General features: G+C 47.4%; 2 protein-coding genes and 1 long non-coding RNA gene across 3 annotated transcripts in view; 2 read left to right on the top strand and 1 right to left on the bottom strand.

Annotated features, from left to right (window-relative positions):
- LOC116077332 overlaps positions 1-817 on the top strand; it is a 1,805-nt gene extending 988 nt beyond the window's left edge. Inside the window, exon 4 of the mRNA XM_031351807.1 lies at positions 323-817. Coding sequence (XP_031207667.1) covers positions 323-817 — 495 coding nt within the window. The remainder of the gene's footprint in view (positions 1-322) is intronic.
- Dll1 (delta like canonical Notch ligand 1) lies at positions 10-8,878 on the top strand. The gene is made up of 11 exons (XM_031353374.1): positions 10-949; positions 1,178-1,471; positions 2,269-2,329; positions 2,524-2,781; positions 4,558-4,618; positions 5,188-5,318; positions 5,441-5,610; positions 5,732-5,948; positions 7,059-7,857; positions 7,973-8,090; positions 8,189-8,878. The coding sequence occupies exons 1-11, from the start codon at positions 896-898 to the stop codon at positions 8,192-8,194; spliced, it is 2,169 nt and encodes a 722-aa protein (XP_031209234.1). The 5' UTR covers positions 10-895; the 3' UTR covers positions 8,195-8,878.
- A 409-nt stretch (positions 8,879-9,287) lies between these two features.
- On the bottom strand, positions 9,288-19,835 carry LOC116079023. The gene is made up of 3 exons (XR_004113712.1): positions 19,726-19,835; positions 9,973-10,115; positions 9,288-9,375 (listed from the first exon to the last, which is right to left on the bottom strand). It is a non-coding gene; the product is annotated as an uncharacterized LOC116079023 (long non-coding RNA).

Raw genomic sequence — 19,835 nt, 5'->3', positions numbered from 1 at the left:
TACAGCTCACTGACCATTTGGCGATCCATTGAGAGGAGGGTTTGGAAAAGTGGCTCCTTTGTGACAGCTCTCGCCAGATTGGGGGGCTGCTCATTTGCATCTCATTAGTTATGCGAGCGGCCGGCGGGATTTAAGGGTGGCAGGCGCCAGCCCCGGCCAGATCCTCCGGCGTGCACCCGCGGTTACCCTGTCTGACCAGGGCAGGTCACGGGAGAGCACTGGTGCAGCACGGAGCCTCCCACGCTTCGGCCTCCAGTCCTCGGTGTGTGTTCTCGCATGGCATTGGCTGAATTCTTGAGGAAGACGCGAGGCTTGGCGATAGTGCAAGAGATACCGGTCTCGAACACTCTGGGAGCGGCAGCCGCCGCCGAGTGACGCCTGGCCGGGAAACCAGGGCGCGCGCCGCAGTCCTTGCCACCACCGTTCCCACCGCGCCCCTCGGGGCCCCGGATTATCGCCTCACCGGTGGGATTTCCAGACCGCCCGCTCTCTAATAGGCCTGCGAAGGAAGCCACTGCAAGCTCTCTTGGGAATTAAGCTGAACATCTGGGCTCTCTTCCCTCTGTGTCTTCTCTCCTTTCTCCTCTTTCCCTCCGCGAAGAAGCTTAAGACAAAACCAGAAAGCCAGGCGACACTCACCTCTCCGTGGACTGAAAGCCAGAAGAAGAGGAAACCGAAAGTTGTCCTTTCTCAGTGCCTCGCAGAGCTCTTGTCAGGGACCTATCTGAAGCACCGCACCCTCCTGAAGCGACCTGGCCCTGATATCACACCTGGAGCCGAAAGACGCCTTTCCGCCGGTGCTCCTCGGCTCACATAGACTTTCCTGGCATCCGTGGGTCTTTGAAGAAGAAAGAAAAGAGGATACTGTAGGAGAGCAAGGGCGTCCAGCGGCACCATGGGCCGTCGGAGCGCGCTAGCCCTTGCCGTGGTCTCAGCCCTGCTGTGCCAGGTAGGGGGCCGGGCGGGGCTGCTGCGCGGTGGAGGGAGGGGAGTCGGACGAGCGGATCAGCTGTCCATCCCCAAGTGACTCCGGCAGCGACGACCCCGAGGGCTGCCCGGCAGCGGGCAGCTCCGGATGGGCGCTGAGGTGCGCTCGGCCTCTGTGTCCTAGCAAGGGCCCGCGCGCCCCCCGGGTCCCTCCGCCGCCGGCGCGTCCTCACGCCCCTTCCCCGCGCAGGTCTGGAGCTCTGGCGTATTTGAGCTGAAGCTGCAGGAGTTCGTCAACAAGAAGGGGCTGCTGGGGAACCGCAACTGCTGCCGCGGGGGCTCTGGCCCGCCGTGCGCCTGCAGGACCTTCTTTCGCGTATGCCTCAAGCACTACCAGGCCAGCGTGTCCCCGGAGCCACCCTGCACCTACGGCAGTGCCGTCACGCCAGTGCTGGGTGTAGACTCCTTCAGCCTGCCTGATGGCGCAGGCATCGACCCCGCCTTCAGCAACCCCATCCGATTCCCCTTCGGCTTCACCTGGCCAGTGAGTGGGCACCTGCGCGCACTCGCCTGGGCCTGGAGGGGTAGGGGTGGCGGGCTGGTGGTTGGCAGTGGGAGGAAGGCAAGGGCCACTGATAGGGGTTGGGGAATCCCACAAAGACACGCCTGAGGTCTTGACTTCTTACTGGGAACTGACCGGCAGTTGAGGAGGGAATGTGGAACACCAGAGGCTTTTGCAAGTCCTGGGCATTTCATACACACACCTCCTTCTTATCTCAAAGGTCGATGTGCTTCCCTCCCCTCCTCCCAAAGTTGGGAGAGTTCTCCTTCCCTAGCTCCTCTAGGCCTCGGTTGGGTCTGGGTCGCTACCAGTGCTGTGACTGCTCTCCACCCTTGAGGTTCTACTCCCAGAAAACTAATGACAGCTGCCCCCTCCTCTTCCAGCACCCCACCTTGCGGGTTCCAGTACTCTCTCCCTTAAAAAAACAAACAACAACACAATTTCCTGTATTAACATGTTTTTAAAAAACAACACACACACACACACACACACACACACACGGGGGGGGTGTTGGGAGACACTCTTTAGCATTCTTCTAATTAAGGAAAGTGATAGGAGTTAACCTTCATTGGCACAACACAGAGATCTGAGAGCCTCTGTACTTGGTTCCCTTTAATGCCTCTCCTCCCCCTCCCTCAGCTCCTCCTCCTCCCTCTCCTAGTCCTCCAACTCCTCCTCCTCCTCCTCCTTCTCCTCTTCCTCCTCCTCCTCTTCTTCCTCCTCCTCTTCCTCCTCCTCCAAACTTCTGGTTTATCAAGCATCCTCTCCCTTTTTCCTAGGGTACCTTCTCTCTGATCATTGAAGCCCTCCACACAGATTCTCCTGATGACCTCGCAACAGGTAAGACTCCAAACCAGTAAACTATGCACGCTGCCCAACTGATACACAGTTTGCCCACTCCCCAGGCCTCTTAACTTCACTCTGCCCCTGCTGTTCAGAGAAGGAGGGTTCTTGGCTTGACAGCATCCATACCACTCTCTCGGTTCCTAGCTTCTAGGTGTTATCATTACCAACCTGAGCATCTTCTCTCTCAGAAAACCCAGAAAGACTCATCAGCCGCCTGACCACACAGCGGCACCTCACTGTGGGAGAAGAGTGGTCTCAGGACCTTCACAGTAGTGGCCGCACAGACCTCCGCTACTCTTACCGGTTTGTGTGTGATGAACACTACTACGGAGAAGGTTGCTCTGTGTTCTGCCGACCTCGGGATGATGCCTTTGGCCACTTCACCTGCGGGGAGAGAGGGGAGAAGATGTGCGACCCTGGCTGGAAAGGACAGTACTGCACCGACCGTGAGTCCTTTGGAGAATAACTCTTAAGGGTCCATTTATGGGGAAAGACTCGGGACTTAGCAACAAGAGATGGTAGAGACGGCCCAGTGGGGAAACTGAGGCCTAAAGAGAAGAAATGTTTTGCTAGGGCCGGTGGCAGTTAGGCTGGATTCAGGCATTTTAACAAGGGAGACCTTGTGTCCACTGTAGGAAGCTGCTTTTCTTCACAGGGAGGCGTTCAGAGACAAGGCCAGGGGTCAGGAAGTAAGGCTGTGCTTTCTCTAGGGCCTTTGTATTAGGAAGGGAAGAGAGGAAGGAAGGGAGGGACAGAAAGGGGATGTGGAGGGCTCATTTTCCAACAGTTCTCCTTGCTGTAACAATGTCTCATTGGGAAGCCCTCCCTTTCCTCCACAGAGTTAGGGTGCCTGACCTGCCTACAGAAATCTATTTCCAAAGATTCGCTGTGGTGCACTTTGGGTGCCCTGGCCTGTAGGGAAGCCTTCAGTCCTTGGGGCTGTGGAAAGCTAGCAGGTGTGCTGAGACAGACTGCAGGGCTATATGGCTGAAGGGCATCTTGTCTTGTCTAAATGCTTACCGCACACTGTGATGAAAAGCAGTAACTGATAACCTGTAGTCCTCTTGCAAACCAGGGTACCAGGGTACCACAGGGAGGACTTCTACTCTGGTTCTGGTTCTTGTGCCTGACCTCAGGGGGCCTCTCTCCTGCAATCTGAGGCCTCATCTGCCCAACCTGTAGGAATGGCATTTCCTTCCAACGTCAGGGTCTGATGAACTTTTGTTCTTCTGCCCTGCAGCAGTTGAACATTGGACTCTGTGAGGCCCAGAACCTCTGTCAGTGCCGGGGGCAGGATATGAAGTTGCTTTCTAGCTTTAGATTTTGCCTGAGGATGAAGGGGTCCACACTTCAGTAAGAGCCTGTACATCATTCTTGCCTAGTTTCCCATATCCTTTGATGCCTCTGCCTTGGCCAAGAACTGGACGTTTTCTTAAGAACTGGAGTTGCTGATCATTAATGAGTTTCATAACTGGGGATGTGAGCCAGCTCAAAGCCTCAGCCTGTGGCCACCCCCCTACCCCTTTGGGCGCCTCTGGCCTCCCACAGTAGCTTTCCTCTCTCAGAGCCAATAGTTCTAGGGTAGCCAGAAATCTAAACTTTTCTTATTCAAACACTGGGGTCTCTCCCCGCCCCTACTTACACGTGCCATAGATTAGATCTCTCTGAGGATAGGCGGTGGGGACAACGGCCTGCTCCCATTGGTAGAAGGCTACGTGCGCACACGCGCTTGTGTGAGCGCATACACACATGCTAGGGCTGGGGGGTGGGGTGGGGGCAGCATTGTTGTGCTGGGGCAGCTGCGGGAGGGAAGAGACAATGGAGCAGCTGTCCTGCCCTGCACGCTGCACACCAGCTGTCCACTCTTATCTGCACACACACTTTCTGGGATATTAAGAGGTGGGGCTTTGTGCATAGAATTGGGAAGTGGGGGAGGAGGAGGGAGAAGACTTCTGACCCTCTTTTAGAAGAAAAAGGGACAGGGGTAGGAGTAGGGGCTTCTGAGAGCCCTTTTGTCCTGGAAGCACTATGTTAAGAAGAATGCTCATCCCTGGCCTGAATGAAGTCCAAAGCCACCAGCCAGGGTGGGCCAGGCTCTGTGACCTGAGATCCACTCAGCCTGGACCTACAGAGTGGGTGCTGCTAAGTTTGCCTCAGTTCCACCTGGTGATACTAGGGAATCTCTGGGCTGGAGCTCCAACCTATGTTTTACTTGTTTGCAGCAATCTGTCTGCCAGGGTGTGATGACCAACATGGATATTGTGACAAACCAGGGGAATGCAAGTAAGTTTGCAAAGTTGTCTTTGGTTTTTTTTTTTTTCCCTATGAGACTTACTATGTTGCCCAGGGGCCTTTCTATGTAACATGGGGCTGGCTTTGAATTCATAATCCTTCTCCTCAGGCTCCCTAAAGCCACCATGCCTGGTTCACCTTCTCTTCTTGATATATATCCTATATTCATATATAGGATGTAAAACACTCCAGAGAGTTAGCTGAGTAGGAGCTGTTACTCTACTGAAGGCCTGAAAATGTACAAGTATAGACTTCCATTAACTTAAGCTCATACTTAATGGAAATATACAGGCCTCAGTTAAAAAGTTTGAATGGAAAATGAGATTCCACATCCATAGTCCTTGTGCGTGTGAAAGGCAACCAGGGTGGCCCCTGTGCCCTTCATCAAAGACTCTGAGAGGGGTTGGCTTGTCGGGGGGTGGGGGGAGTTAAGCTTTTAAATGGCCCGATGTCTTGCCTAGTTTGAGGACAGATAGCTTATGATGCTGGATGCTCTTTGGTGTGCTAGAATACCATTATGAGTCTAGAAGGTGCTATGATCATGTTTTGCTTCTTCCAAGGTGCAGAGTTGGCTGGCAAGGCCGCTACTGCGATGAGTGCATCCGATACCCAGGCTGTCTCCATGGCACCTGCCAGCAACCCTGGCAGTGTAACTGCCAAGAAGGCTGGGGGGGCCTTTTCTGCAACCAGGGTAAGGCCCTCCTTTATGATTGTCAGGTCTCCTCAAAGCAGCCCAATGCCCACTGGAAACATAGATTCTTCCTGTATTTGACCTTGGGCTTCCTGTCCCCTTTCCTGTCTCTGCCCTGGCAGACCTGAACTACTGTACTCACCATAAACCATGCAGGAATGGAGCCACCTGCACCAACACGGGCCAAGGGAGCTACACATGTTCCTGCCGACCTGGGTATACAGGTGCCAACTGTGAGCTGGAGGTAGATGAGTGTGCTCCCAACCCCTGCAGGAATGGAGCAAGCTGCACGGTGAGTCGGGGGTGGGGGGGCACTGCGCTGTGCTAGCTGAAGATGGGATCCTTGGTTTTGAATAAAATGTGTGGGTTCTTGGAACAGCTTGAGAAAGCCTCGTGTGGTCTCCCTTCCACAGGACCTTGAGGACAGCTTCTCTTGCACCTGCCCTCCCGGCTTCTATGGCAAGGTCTGTGAGCTGAGCGCCATGACCTGTGCCGATGGCCCTTGCTTCAATGGGGGACGATGTTCAGATAACCCCGATGGAGGCTACACCTGCCACTGTCCTGCGGGCTTCTCTGGCTTCAACTGTGAGAAGAAGATGGATCTCTGCAGCTCTTCCCCTTGTTCTAATGGTGAGGGGTAGTGGGGAAATGTCTGGAGGACTGGCTCCGAAAGCATGTGCACTCTTATTAGGGGACACATTGCTTTGTGGGTCACCTTGGGTTTGTGGATCCCCAAGTCAATTCCACAAGGACTCAGAAGGAAGGAAGACAATCAGGAGGGTTAAGGGTTAGTGTCGTATTCATAATTCAAGGAATGTCCTGGTCAGAAGCCTCCAGCTTGCTCAGGGCCAGTAGTGTTTTGGCATATGCCATTACTATCCATGGCTCTGCAGGCTCTGCTCAAGTATAGGAAGCACAGCCATGGTGTTTTTGGAAGGAAGTCTAGCTCCAGGTAATAGTTTGGGTACCAGGTATGAAGAAGCATGCTTTGTACACCAGGAGCTTCTTGTTAGTGAGAGAGAGGTACCTAAAATAGACTTAGGAGGGAGGCTGAGCCAAATAGATGCCTTTCTGTCCTTCCTTCCTTTTATCCCCTCCTTCCCCCCTCTCCCTCCTTCTTCTCCCCGTCTCTCGCTTTCTGTATTCTGGCCTGTCTTCCCTCTTTTCTGGTGATTTTTTTCAGTTCTGACTTTTCACTAACAGTAAATGAGCATGACAAATCTCTTTAATTCTTACTTCTCCACCTGTAACCTGGATCTAATAGTGTGTTATCCTCTGTCTGGTGCTTGTGAGGTGAATGTAGTGATTAGGCAAAATGCTTTACATAGTGCCATCAACACACTGATTTAGAGTCTGGGTGTGGTGCCAAAGGTCCGTAATCTGTAAACTCCAGGGACTGGGACAGGACTGTCAAGTTCCAGGCCATCCTGGCAAATCTGTCAAGACCCTGTTTGAGGCAGAAATGTGGGGACGAGAGGAATTGGTGATATAGAGAGTTTGCCTATTGTGTGAAAAAAAAAAAAAAAACTCTTACTGTTTCTATTGTGTAAGTCTCTTCCTGAAGTTCTCCTTACATACAGCCTTGGATTTGAGATCCTAGGATATGTAGTACAGGACTAATATGTCACTGTACCTGTGGTGTATGTAAATTATGGATTTACGTGTGCTATGTCTGCACTGTCTGTTTGGTGAACAAACTTCTGTGTGCCTAAATATGACTGTGCTTACCCTGTGTTCCAGGTGCCAAGTGTGTGGACCTTGGCAACTCCTACCTGTGCCGATGCCAGGCCGGCTTCTCCGGGAGGTATTGTGAGGACAATGTAGACGACTGTGCCTCCTCCCCTTGTGCAAATGGGGGCACCTGCCGGGACAGTGTGAACGACTTCTCCTGTACCTGCCCCCCTGGTTACACGGGCAGGAACTGCAGTGCCCCTGTCAGCAGGTGTGAGCATGCACCCTGCCATAATGGGGCCACCTGCCACCAGAGGGGCCAGCGCTACATGTGTGAGTGCGCCCAGGGCTATGGTGGCCCCAACTGCCAGTTCCTGCTCCCTGAGCCACCACCAGGCCCCATGGTGGTGGACCTCAGTGAGAGGCATATGGAGAGCCAGGGCGGGCCCTTCCCCTGGGTGGCCGTGTGTGCCGGGGTGGTGCTTGTCCTCCTGCTGCTGCTGGGCTGTGCTGCTGTGGTGGTCTGTGTCCGGCTGAAGCTACAGAAACACCAGCCTCCTTCTGATCCTTGTGGGGGAGAGACAGAGACCATGAACAACCTAGCTAATTGCCAGCGTGAGAAGGATGTTTCTGTTAGCATCATTGGGGCTACACAGATCAAGAACACCAACAAGAAGGCGGACTTTCATGGAGACCATGGTGCTGACAAGAGCACCTTTAAGGCCCGATACCCCACTGTGGACTATAACCTCGTTCGAGACCTCAAGGGAGATGAAGCCACGGTCAGGGATACACACAGCAAACGTGACACCAAGTGCCAGTCACAGAGCTCTGCAGGAGAAGAGAAGGATACCTCAACACTCAGGGGGTATGTGCTGTGATCTGGACAGGGAGGGCAGGAAGGCCATTCCATGTTCTGGGCACATCCATGTTCAATCACTTCCCTGTGTGTTTACTGTGGTTCTCTCTAACTTTCCTTTCAGTGGGGAGGTTCCTGACAGAAAAAGGCCCGAGTCTGTCTACTCGACTTCAAAGGACACCAAGTACCAGTCGGTGTATGTTCTATCTGCAGAAAAGGATGAGTGTGTCATAGCGACTGAGGTCAGTGCGCAACCCTCTTGTCGTGGACGGGAGTGATGTGGAGAGGGTCCATTTCTGCCTGAAGTTAACTTCCTGTCCTGTCTCCTGGGCCCTTCTAGGTGTAAGATGGAAGCGATGTGGCAAAATTCCCGTTTCTCTTAAATAAATTCCAAGGATATAGCCCCAATGAATGCTGCTGAGAGAGGAAAGGGAGAGGAAACCCCAGGGACTGCTGCTGAGAAGCAGGTTCAGGCCGAGCTGGTTCTCTCGGAGTTAGCAGAGGCACCGGACACTGCCAGCCCAGGCTTCGGCTGCGGCTGGACTGCCTGCTGGATGTTCCCATTGCACTATGGACAGTTGCTTTGAAGAGTATATATTTAAATGGACGAGTGACTTGATTCATATAGGAAGCACGCACTGCCGACACGTCTATCTTGGATTACTATGAGCCAGTTTTTCCTTGAACTAGAAACACAACTGCCTTTATTGTCCTTTTTGATACTGAAATGTGGTTTTTTTTTTTTTTCTCCTAGACGGGAAAAAGAAAACGTGTGTTATTTTTTTGGATTTGTAAAAATATTTTTCATGATATCTGTAAAGCTTGAGTATTTTGTGACGTTCATTTTTTTTATAATTTAAATTTTGGTAAATATGTACAAAGGCACTTCGGGTCTATGTGACTATATTTTTTGTATATAAATGTATTTATGGAATATTGTGCAAATGTTATTTGAGTTTTTTTTACTGTTTTGTTAATGAAGAAATTCATTTTAAAAATATTTTTCCAAAATAAATATAATGAACTACAATCTCAGGTGTTACTTTTTAGTCATTGCTCCCCCATGCATCCATTTCATAAGCCCATGCAGCATCAGTGTCTTCAGGAAGGCTTTTCCTGGTTTCGGTGGAGCATGGAAAGCATTTCTTCTGCTTCCTCTGGAATTCCTGATTGGCCATCACAAGTTGTCTCCATTAGAGTGACACTTGCTCTCTGAATGTTGTATTTGTATGGTAATGAGATATTTTGGAGGGCTTGTGACTTCTCCTAAACTTTATATTTTTAAAGACTTTGCTAGGTTCAAATGTCAGTCACTTTTATCTCACCGTGGCAAAGGTGGTCTGTCTTAGAATGATGCTCATTCAAATGTTAGTGAGTTTATCTCTGGTTAATTCAAAAAGCTAGTTGCTGGCTAATTCAAGCACAGTCATGTACAGAAATAGCGGTGAACGTATTCTTTATTGAGCGCCTGTTTTATGCCAGGTCCTTCTTGTGCTCCACCTATAAGGCTGGTACTATTATTCCTACCTGACAGGAGAGAAAAATGGAGTTAGTGGGTGAAGTCACTGCCACTGGATTCACAAGTAGTCGTATCAACATAAAGATCCAGGCAAATATGATCTGTGAATATAAGACCCTTGTTTGTGGGAACAGCTGCTTCTAAGCAATCAGTACAGACTTGGTTCTCCGATGGTAAGTCCACACTGGGGAGAGGGAGGCCTTATTGCTGTGTACAAAGAGGACAAGTAGTGGGAGGAAGCTCTGTACGGCTATCTGGATGGGGCAGACAGAGCAGATCACACATCAATCTTTGTATTGAGGGCCATGGCAGTTGATACTGAGGGACTGAAAGCTGCTAAGAAGGCCCAGTGTACAGATTCTTCTGTTTTGAGCTTGACTAGGCACTGTCCTCATTGAGGATCACCTTGGCTATTATTTTAGAATAACGCCTGATGGGGAGGTCTATAATGAATTAGTGCAGAGCTCAGTTCCCCCACCCTACCCCATCACATCATCAGCCTCTCTCTTGCTTACTCTGGGGCTCTTGGCATCTGGAGACCTGGGGAAGGGTAATGGGACAACTCTATTTTTTTCCTTCTGTAATTGATTAGGGATGTGTGGTACCTGGTATGTTGATCGCATCAGTCTCAGGAGTATATAACACGCCAGGATTCTTGTGAAGCCCAGTCTACAAAAGTGCTTAAGTGGAGCATCGCTTTCATCTTCTCAACCTTCTTGTAAAACCAAAAGGATAATTCATCTTTTATCTAGGGAAAGAAAATGATCTGCTTAAAAATAAAGTAGGCAGCTTAAAACTTCTAGCTATGAATCCAGGACCCTACTAGAAACTAACACATCCGTATTCAGGTTGTTTTTCAGTGTCTGAGTCGATGCCACTAGCAGTGGGAAATTCAAGTCTATCAGTTAAAAACAGCCATATAAAAGCATAGACATGAGAGGGCCAGTGGTGACTCACCACACCAAACAGCGCCCAGCCATGTTTAGCCTCTGGTCATGCCTGCCAAGGCTTGCACTCTGTTTCTCTCCAAGTATGCCATAAGGAACGAGGAAGGAAGGAACAATGAACGCGCTTAAGATGATGGTGTAAAAATAGAAGCTCCTTCTTAATGGGAATAATCTTGAGCTGAATCTCAGTATTTTTTAAGTTCTGAGGAGTGCTGGAGTATGGCTAGCTGCCAGCCTAGTAGGAAAGATGTGTGCCAACACAGACCTAGTGGTCAGAACAGGAGGCTCCAAACCCCCCCCCCCCACTTCCTCCTGTCAAAGCCCATAGCCAGTATCTCTGGATTTCAGTAAGATCACAGGTAGGGAGAGAGAGAGAAGAGACATAATCTTGTTTATAGATTTTTCTTCCTTTTTTTGTTTGGGCTTAACTTCGTGCTTCCAGAAATGTATGAATAGTGGGAAAATTTTTATTTCTAAAATCATGGTCTCTGAGGGCTTTTCAGCTCCTCACTCACCACATGGGTCAGGTACTTTACAGTGAAGTGAGTGCTTGTATCTTTGCTTATTCATAGCTGCATGGACTCCTGGGCAGTGGTCACTCAGTGGAGACAGTTGTGGCCATCTATCTTGATATCACAAAGGAGGCAATGGTGCTGAGTGAGGTTGAGTGAGGCTGCCCTCTTGGCCAGTCGAGGTCTTGGGTCTACTTTCTTCTTTTCAGATTCTTTCTATGCTTCCTGCAATTTCCCTCTCTTCTGCATCCCTGGTTCCTTTCAGTGCAAGAAGAACAGCAGTTACTTTGTTACTTTGTTAATTTGTTACTTTATTAATTTGTTACTTTGTGTTTATGAAGTTCAAAGTAATGGCAACCACCAAAATGTAAGTGTGCTGACATTGCAAAAGCTTCTTCAGGGGCTCAGTGCATAACTTTACTCATCAGATGAGCAGGACTCCACAGGCTGTGAGCTGATGGGTGTATATTCAACACTGGTCAACAATGCCAGGGACAAAGTCATTTTTTTCCATCAAATTGAACCTGCATCTCATGATCAAGTAGGGGATCACAGGTGACGAAGATCATCTGGAAGGGCAGCAAGGGTCTATATTTAGCAATCTTGGGAACTATGTAGGTCAGATAAGCTGTGGGGCCAACAAAGAAATTGATAGAGAACTGACAAATTAAAAGGGGCTGATATGTATCAATTGAGTGCAATGTCTAGATCTGGTTCCTGTTTCAAACAGTTTAAAAATGTATGAACAAGCTGGAGAAATGTAAATGCTGCCCATCGAGGTCAGTGGCTAAAAAAGTGTACTTGCTCAGTATTTAGTTATGATATGTTCTTACTGTTGGATTCAGTAAATAGATGAGCCCTTATCATTTAGAGAAAAAAACTCTGAAGCCTTCATGAGTGAAATAATAAGTTAGAGAATTTGTTTCAATCCCCCAAATGGGATGTTACGGTAAGTGGGGGTACAGACAAAACAGGGGCTACACCAAATGAGTAAAGCCAGATAAGGGTAGTCAGGGTCAACTCCACTTATTTCTTGCATGCTTGATACTTCCTACAAGTAGAAGCTTTAAGATGAGCTTTTCAATGAACATGTGTTCAATGATCTCTCTGGGTGGTGAAGAACTAACAGTATATGCAGGTGATGGGCTTAATTGAGGTTTTCCATCTTGGCTTAGGCATCTTTCAGGCAAAAAACTTAACAAAACTCAAAGTAAGCAATCTATGTTGGATGGGGAGAGCTGTTGGTTCAAGGACTTTGGTGCCAGAATCTTGGGTCTAAACTCTGCTACGTGCAGGCTCTGCACACACATGATGATCCATCTGCTAGAATGAGCCTAAGATGAGGTGGTGAGGTAGTATTGAGGCTGTGTGTCTGATTGTGAAGGTCCTACTCCTGCTGCTACCACTGGGCTTTTCAAATCACTAATCTGAGCATGTGCTAAGATGAATAATAGTGTTTGACTCCTTTCAGCACAGGGTTCCAAATTCTTAACTTGGCCTCTTGGGCCTTTGTGTAATCTGGCTCCTGACTGTCCCTGGAGTTTCACTTCATGCTCTTCTCCCTTTGACCCTTTAGCCCTTGGCTGCAGCTGAGCAGGCTGTGGGAAGTTCCCTAAACCTGGAACTTTGCAAATAGCTCTCCAGTGGCTTGCCTCCTGTGTTCTGCTGTCAGTCTAATCAAGTTCCTACAGAACTTCCTGCTGTCAGTGAGCCTTGCCTGGGTACTGGGTCATGATCAGGGTCCCCAGAACTTGTAACCATAACATGAATCCAACCCAAGTACACAGTGAGTTGGTGTATTTTTTACCTGATGTCAGGTGAGCAAAGTTAGCTATTTTTTTTGGTCTACAGACTTTATGAAAACCATCAGGGATGACAATGCTTTCCAACATCGCACCCGAATACCTAGAAATATGCAGAAAGAGGGTGCTATTCTTACTATAATATGGCTCACAGACAGGAGGTATGCTGCGAGGTAGGATTGACAGCCGTTTGACTGCAAGTGCAAGATGCTTGAAGATTCCCTGACATTTCTGATGGTTGTCATTTGAAAGCAAGTCAGAGACAACATTTAAAAGGAGTATATGTGTCCCTGAAAAATATTAGCATGTTTTAAAAGACACAACAGCTTGTATTTATGTTCATTTATACAAATAAACAAATGTTTCCATCTTATATCATGGTCAATGGGGGAGTGAGTGGCGTCATCATCAGGACTTCCTTTGAAAAGCAATACACTCATTTTTCTTGCTTCTTAGAAAACATTCCAGTCCCTTCAGCCAGCATTTTCTGGACTCATTCTAAACATTTCAACCTTAATAGAAATGAGATTGAGTATTGGAAGCAACCAGAATGAAACTGTGTTGGAGGGCATATCATATCTTGCCAAAGCACAGATGGGAAAAATGACAAGACCACAGTCACTCATTAAATTCTTAACAGAGAAACTGAAGCTGCCCGAGAGGAAACTGCTCAGATGTCAGGCTGGGCCTCCTGCTGCAAAGGAGGGAAGATGGCCCACTGTCCGTGACTGTCCAGGAGATGGGTGACTTTTCAGCAGAACATTGGCAGCCAGCACCTTTCTTAGGCCGTGAAGCTTCTCTGTGTCAAAAAAGCTTGGTGATTTTTTTAAAAGTTAACTTGAGCTTCAAAGTTATCAAAAAAGAAGGGTAGATACATGCTTGACATTCGATGGGTAAATCTTTCTGGAGACAGATTCAGCATCTGTGACCTTCTATTCCTCAGCCTGCTGTCTGAACCCTAGCTAGCCTCCATGTGGACACTGCAGATATCAATGGTGGTTGCAGGCTGTGGGTTCTGCTTTGGTCTGAATATTCAGGTCATTGTGCTTTTAAAAAAGTAACCTGAGATATATCTTTGATAGGATTAGTATTGCTTCAAGTTCCTCTCTTGCTGCATGCCAGCTTAAGGAGTAGGGGAGGGGATAGGTGGAAGGAGGGAGGAAAAGAGGAAAAAAGGAGGGATAGGAAGGGAGGGAGTAAGAGAGAGAAAGGGAAAGCAGGTGGGTTTCTGGACTCTCAGGAAGTTCTCTCACTTCCAGAATAATAGCATTTTTTTTTTTTTTTTTATTTTATGAATTAGAATGCTGGGTGTGGTGGCACACAGCTTTAGTCCAAAAACTAGGGAGGAAGAAGCAGGCAGATCTCTGTGAGTTAGAGGCCAGTCTGGTCTAGCAAGTTCTAGGACAGACACATAGAGACTGTCTCAAAAAGAAAAGGAAAAAGAAAAAGAAAAAGGAGGAGGAAGAGGAGGAAGAGAAAAAAGGAAGAGGAGAAGGAGAAGAATTAGGCTGGTACTAAACCAACACAATCCCTAGTTGTATTATAAATACTTATAACCAAAGATAAATGTCGCTCTCCCCATTCACTAAACAGTTTCTCTTTGCTTAAGATGGAAGCTATCACCAAGATCCCCAACTGGTCAAACACAGAGAACAAGTGGACATAGACTAGCTAGCCTCAGTGGGTACAGCTACATCCCAGATCTTGCATCTAAGGCTCTGGGACCATCGTAGAAGAAGGGGTAGAAAGACTGTAAGAGGCAGAGCAGGAATTCTGCCATACAATTGTGTCTCCCAGAAATGTCAGGGAAGCTACACCTATGACATCTCAAAAGTTTGGCTGGTTAAATAAGATCTCAACAAGGACAACATTAATAGACATGCTAACATGAAAATCATATGAGGGCCCCACCCCTAGACAAAAAAAACCTATAGCCAAGGAATATGTAGAATTATGCTTCCATCAAACTTGGGGTTGCATGTAACTATGTGATCAGCCTGGCCAAGAATCCACAGTGGGAGAGATACAGGCACCTGGACTCAGCAGTTCATGCTGAGCTAGTATTCGGTATGCTAGTATTAACTCATCCCTAAAGCTCTGACATCTTTTGTGGTGTACTACATTCAGTCTTACAAAAATAATATGACTTTAATGCTTGTCAACTAACTAGCTTAACATTTTGCAACTGGTAAGAATCTCAGGTGGAAAGATTACTTCAGGCTACCTTCTGTGTGCTAATTTCTTCTATATTTATATTGATTCAAATATTGACAGTCTAATAATATTTTACTGAATAATCATGCATTTAACACACCAATTGTCTCATTGTTAATTACGATGAATTGCTAGCAGTAACATTGTTTTGTCAAGAGGCGTAAACGCTCTAAAGAGTATTGTTATGTTGTTCTGAACTCCCACCAGATCTATACCAGTTCAGAATGCACCAATTCAGAATGCGGCTAGCTGTTCTTTCACCAAAGAGATACTATGATTTTAAAAGTTCATTTGTCAATGTGAGAAATGAAAATAAACACAGTTCTTTCAATTCAGTTTAATATATTCTGATGTGAACAACCCCTCCTAGCTGAAATGATGGACATTCCTCCATAGGCCACTCACTGGCCACCCTATCTGAAATCACCAGATATTTAGAGAATATTTTCATGTGCTTTGGACTTAGTTTACTGATTGATTGATTGATTGATTGATTGACATTATTTTGTTGATGTGGTTTTGTTTTATCTTCTTCCTCCTGCTTTTTTCCTTTCCTTCCTTTTCTTTCTCTTTCTTCCTTCTTTCCTTCTTTCCCTCCTTTCTTTCTTCTTTCTTTTTGAGAGTCTTGCTGTATAGCCCAGGCTGACCTTGAGCTCATATTAGTCCTCATGCCTGACTTCTGGGAATACAGATACTTGGCTAGTCCTTCTTAAAACAAGCATTATTTTAAGCATGATTCACATATACTTATATATGTATATAGTTATATATGTTGTTGATTTGCATTATTTTGAACTATCAATAATTTACATATATATGAGTACATATGTTTATGATTGTTATATGGTGAAGTGGATGTGTACCTGATTTACATGTAGTAGAGTGGATGTGTGCCAATGATTTACATACTGTGATGTGAGTGTATGCCAATAGTTTATATACAATAATGTCTTTATCAATACTGAGAGATAGATATGTGTTTATGGTTTACATACAGTGAAGGGAGATATTCTTCTATTATTTACGTATAGCTAAATGCATGTGTCATGTGCACAAAAGACCATAGACTGAGACCTAATCTGTGATCTAGGCAAAACATATGTATTGCACCTAGAGAATACCCTTGAGCCCTCTGGGTAGTCAACATCATCAAGACCACAGATTTGACCTCTACAACCAGGTAAAATTCTATGACATGTGGGATTTTTCTTTGGTGTATCTATTTGAGTTACACCTCAGAATCTGTAGGAATTGGTGATGTTTTAATAAACTGCTTAGATTCCATAGACTTGTAGAATTGTCATGTACAGGACAGACGATTAGGACTCTAACCTTATTCCTCACTCACATGAGAAGATGCGATTTGGTTTCTCAGCTTAATCTGTCTAATAACTGTCTTGTGGCTCCCTAGGATGAATGTTAATAGCTTTGATTAGTTCTGTGTCCCATTTCCTGAACCCCTGAATCCGCCTTTTGCACCTAATGGGCCATTCTGCTTATTCGAGGCTACTGCTCCTTGGTCAAAGGTCTTGGGCTCATGTGTCAGTTCTAGGAAGTTTGGAGGATGGCGCTAGAACTGCAAGGAATGGCTCTCCCAGGGGCTTCAGGAAGGAGCAATCACCGCCACCCCTCCCTCCTCATCCACCTGCTTGTCAGATTAAACCATTACTTCTGGCTGATATCTAGGACAGGGACTTGAGGACTAGGTATGGGAGGAAGGGTTGGGCACCTCGGGCTGTACTCATGAGTTAGCATCTGAAGCATTCTAAGTATGAGAATGGGAAACACACATGACCTGGATTGCCTTCCTACCTCTGATACCACTACCTAACAGATTCTATCATCAGAACTGAGGCCTCCCAGGTTATCTCCGGGGCCTGAGCCAGAACTTGACCATTGGTGTTTATTAAACACACCTCAGTGACTATTGTCATGTCAAGAAAGAGAGAGTTTAGTCAATTATCCATTCAACTTGAAAAAGCATGGCTATATTGAGACCCTCTATCTCAAACAAACAAAAACAAACAACCCACAAAGATTTCAAGCCAAGTCAGAGACTGGGTAAAGAGGTCTGTGGCATGGGATGACAGGAACTGGTCACTAAGCATTTATGGAGATTAAGAATGTAGACAGAGCAATAGTTCCCTAGGATGCCATTGTCCTAATTCTGGAACCCTTATGGGGGTGGGTTGTTGCAGATGAGACTTAATTATCCTTTAAATTCTCTCTGTATGAGTGTTTTGGCTGCATGCCTATAGGTCCTGCATGTGCATACTGTGCTTGCCACCCTCAGAGGTCAAAAGAGACCATCAGATCCTCTTAGCTGGTACTATGGATGGTTGTGACCTACCATGTGGGTGCCAGAAACTAAATGAGGGCTCTCTGCAAGAACAAGAGCAACAAGTGCTCTTAACCACTGAGCCATCTCTCTGGCACTGCAATGCAATTAAATCAGGGATTTTCCTTGAAAGGACCCCAGTTGGCACAGGACATACCAAGACCAAGTTCTCAGTTAGAACAAAGGAGATTTATTTGCTCTAGAGGGACAAGGGGCAGGGAATAAGAGACAAAGTCAAGAGACAGAGGATGAGGGAGAAGGGAAAAGGAACAAGGAAGAGAGGGAAGGGATATTTGCCCTAAGAGACAAAGGACTGCCTCTGCGTTCATTCCTTGCTCACCATCTTGTGAAGCCTGTTAAGATAAAGAATTTTATTTCTTGTTCCTTGAAGGCTTTTGATTGCTGGACTTCCATATTTTGATGACTGGACATTGGTGATCAATGTCAATAGAAGTGGTCAAAGAAAGGGGACAGGCATTGGTGGCTAGCTTTGGGGATGTAATCTGTGGTTTAGCCAGGGAGAGAGAAGGGGGAACAGCAAGACCTGCCAATGCCATGTTTGCTATGCTTGTGTCTACTACATCTCCTTTATCCCCCAAATATTGGGGGCCCTCAGAAGAGGCAGGCATGAGGACTGGAGTTGGAGAAGGAGGCAGCCACTGGGGCCAGTGACTCAAAGTGTCTGGAGGAAGAGGCCATGAGTTTTGAAGTTGCAGAGAAGTCATGAGCCACTGGAGTGATTCCTGGCAGCTGAGATGGAACAGTGAGAGGTTCTCTCTGAAGTCATTAAGAGGAAAGATACCTAAGGACCCCTGGACTTTACAATAAGGTCCCAGTACAACTCCTGACCTTCAGACTCTAGTGATAATTTGCGGTGCTAAAGTCACTGCTGTGATAGGATCTTGCAGCAGCCGGGGAACTAACACACAGGGCAACTCCTTGGGAGGGACTACAGGGAGACAGATGGAAATTTCCAGAGCAGGTTTTCTTGCTCACCATCTTCTGAAGCCTGCTAAAATATTGGAATCTCATTTCTTGTTCCTTGAAGGATTCTATTACTCCAGACACTCAGGACAGTAGAGGCCAGTCTGGCCACCCCTGTTCCTTCTCCAGGACACCTGTGCCCTTGCAGAATGGGCACAAAGAGGGAGGGAGGAAGCAAGGAAGTTTGGGATTGATGTCAGCAGCAACTGGTTCTGCTGTGGATCTACCTCTTAGCCCCTTTGTGTCCACCAGTTAGAATGCAGCCAATCGAGTGTCCGGAGCCCAGGGTACTCCTCCAGCAAAAATGCACAGTTCTTTCCAAAAATGACATTAGAACTTCAACAATGGGGATAAAGAACAGGTGCCAGGAGCAGCTGTTGACGATTAGTAGTAGCTCTTCTCTCAGATACATTTTGTGTGGAGAAACCAAGAACTGCAGAGGTGCTTCGGTCTGGAATGTTCAGGGCTATTTCCTGTCCTTTGCTACTGCAGTAGCTTTGGTATTTGTGAGCTGAGTCAGGAGACAAGGCCCTGGGAAGGCATGGGTCAGAGGGAAAACCTCAATTACTAACCCCCTGCAGTTGCTTTGAAACAACATTTGGTTCATCACTGGTATCTTTTTGAGACAAATTGTTGGCTCCATTGCAAGCCTAGGTAAGCCACTTCATGCTCTCAGAGAGTGTAAATTGTGCTATTGTTTCAAAGACACAAGGGAGGGGAGAGGAGAGCTGCGACCAAGCTAGAGCTGGTCTGATCTCTGGCAGACCCCTCCTGCGCTACTGTCACATAGCATTTCTAGCACTGTTGGCTGTCGTGTGTACAAGCCAGGACACAGGGAATATCCCAGGCTGTAATCGCACTCGCTCACTCACTCCACAAATATTTATTGAGTTACCTGGCACTGGGCCTGTGCTTGCTCACAGCAGAGCATTTATGGCCCCCGGGACAGATGTGCAATGTGTCTACCGTACATGGGAGATAAAGTAAGGCCCAATGCCTACAAGCTGGAACCTGGTCCCATGGCCTCACAGCACTTAGACTACACAGGCACATCAACAATTTGCACTCTTGATTTTCATTCAACGACCCTGTTTCTCTATGTTGGTGATTCAATGCCCTTGTTTTCAGCTGCAGCCTTGAGGCTGAAGGACTGTGAGAAAAGTGGGCTTGCTCAAGGGCCTTAAAAACAGGTGCTGCATGTTCAACTCTCTCGGGGTTGGGGGGGTCAGTGCAGGGCCTTGAGAATAAATAGTGCCATAGATATTTTCAGAATTGACAAAGGATATTGCCTTCAAGAACCCAGGCCCTGCTGAGCCTGGTGCATGAAGGCATATTGTGGGCCTGTTGGGGAAAACATGTCACTGGTGGGTGGGCTTTGAGTATTCAAAAGCCCATGCCAAGCCCAGGGTTGCTGTCTCTGCCTCGTCATCAGGATGTAGCTCTGAGCTACTGCTCAACCTCTGCCTGCATGCCACCGTGTTTCCTGATATGATGATAATGGACTAGACCTTTGAAACTGTAAGGAAGCCCTCAATTAAATGTTTTGTTTCATAAGAATTACCTTGACCATGGTGTCCTCACAGCAATAGAACAGTGACGTAGACACCAGGACTCTGGAAGCTCCTCTGGGAAGAGACTTTCTCCCTATGGTGCTAAGGACCTGGCTGGGGT

This window comes from Mastomys coucha, unplaced genomic scaffold (genome assembly GCF_008632895.1).
Source record: "Mastomys coucha isolate ucsf_1 unplaced genomic scaffold, UCSF_Mcou_1 pScaffold5, whole genome shotgun sequence".
Taxonomy (NCBI): domain Eukaryota; kingdom Metazoa; phylum Chordata; class Mammalia; order Rodentia; family Muridae; genus Mastomys; species Mastomys coucha.
Note: the sequence above shows the minus strand (reverse complement) of the source record. Positions and strands in the feature narration are given on the sequence as shown.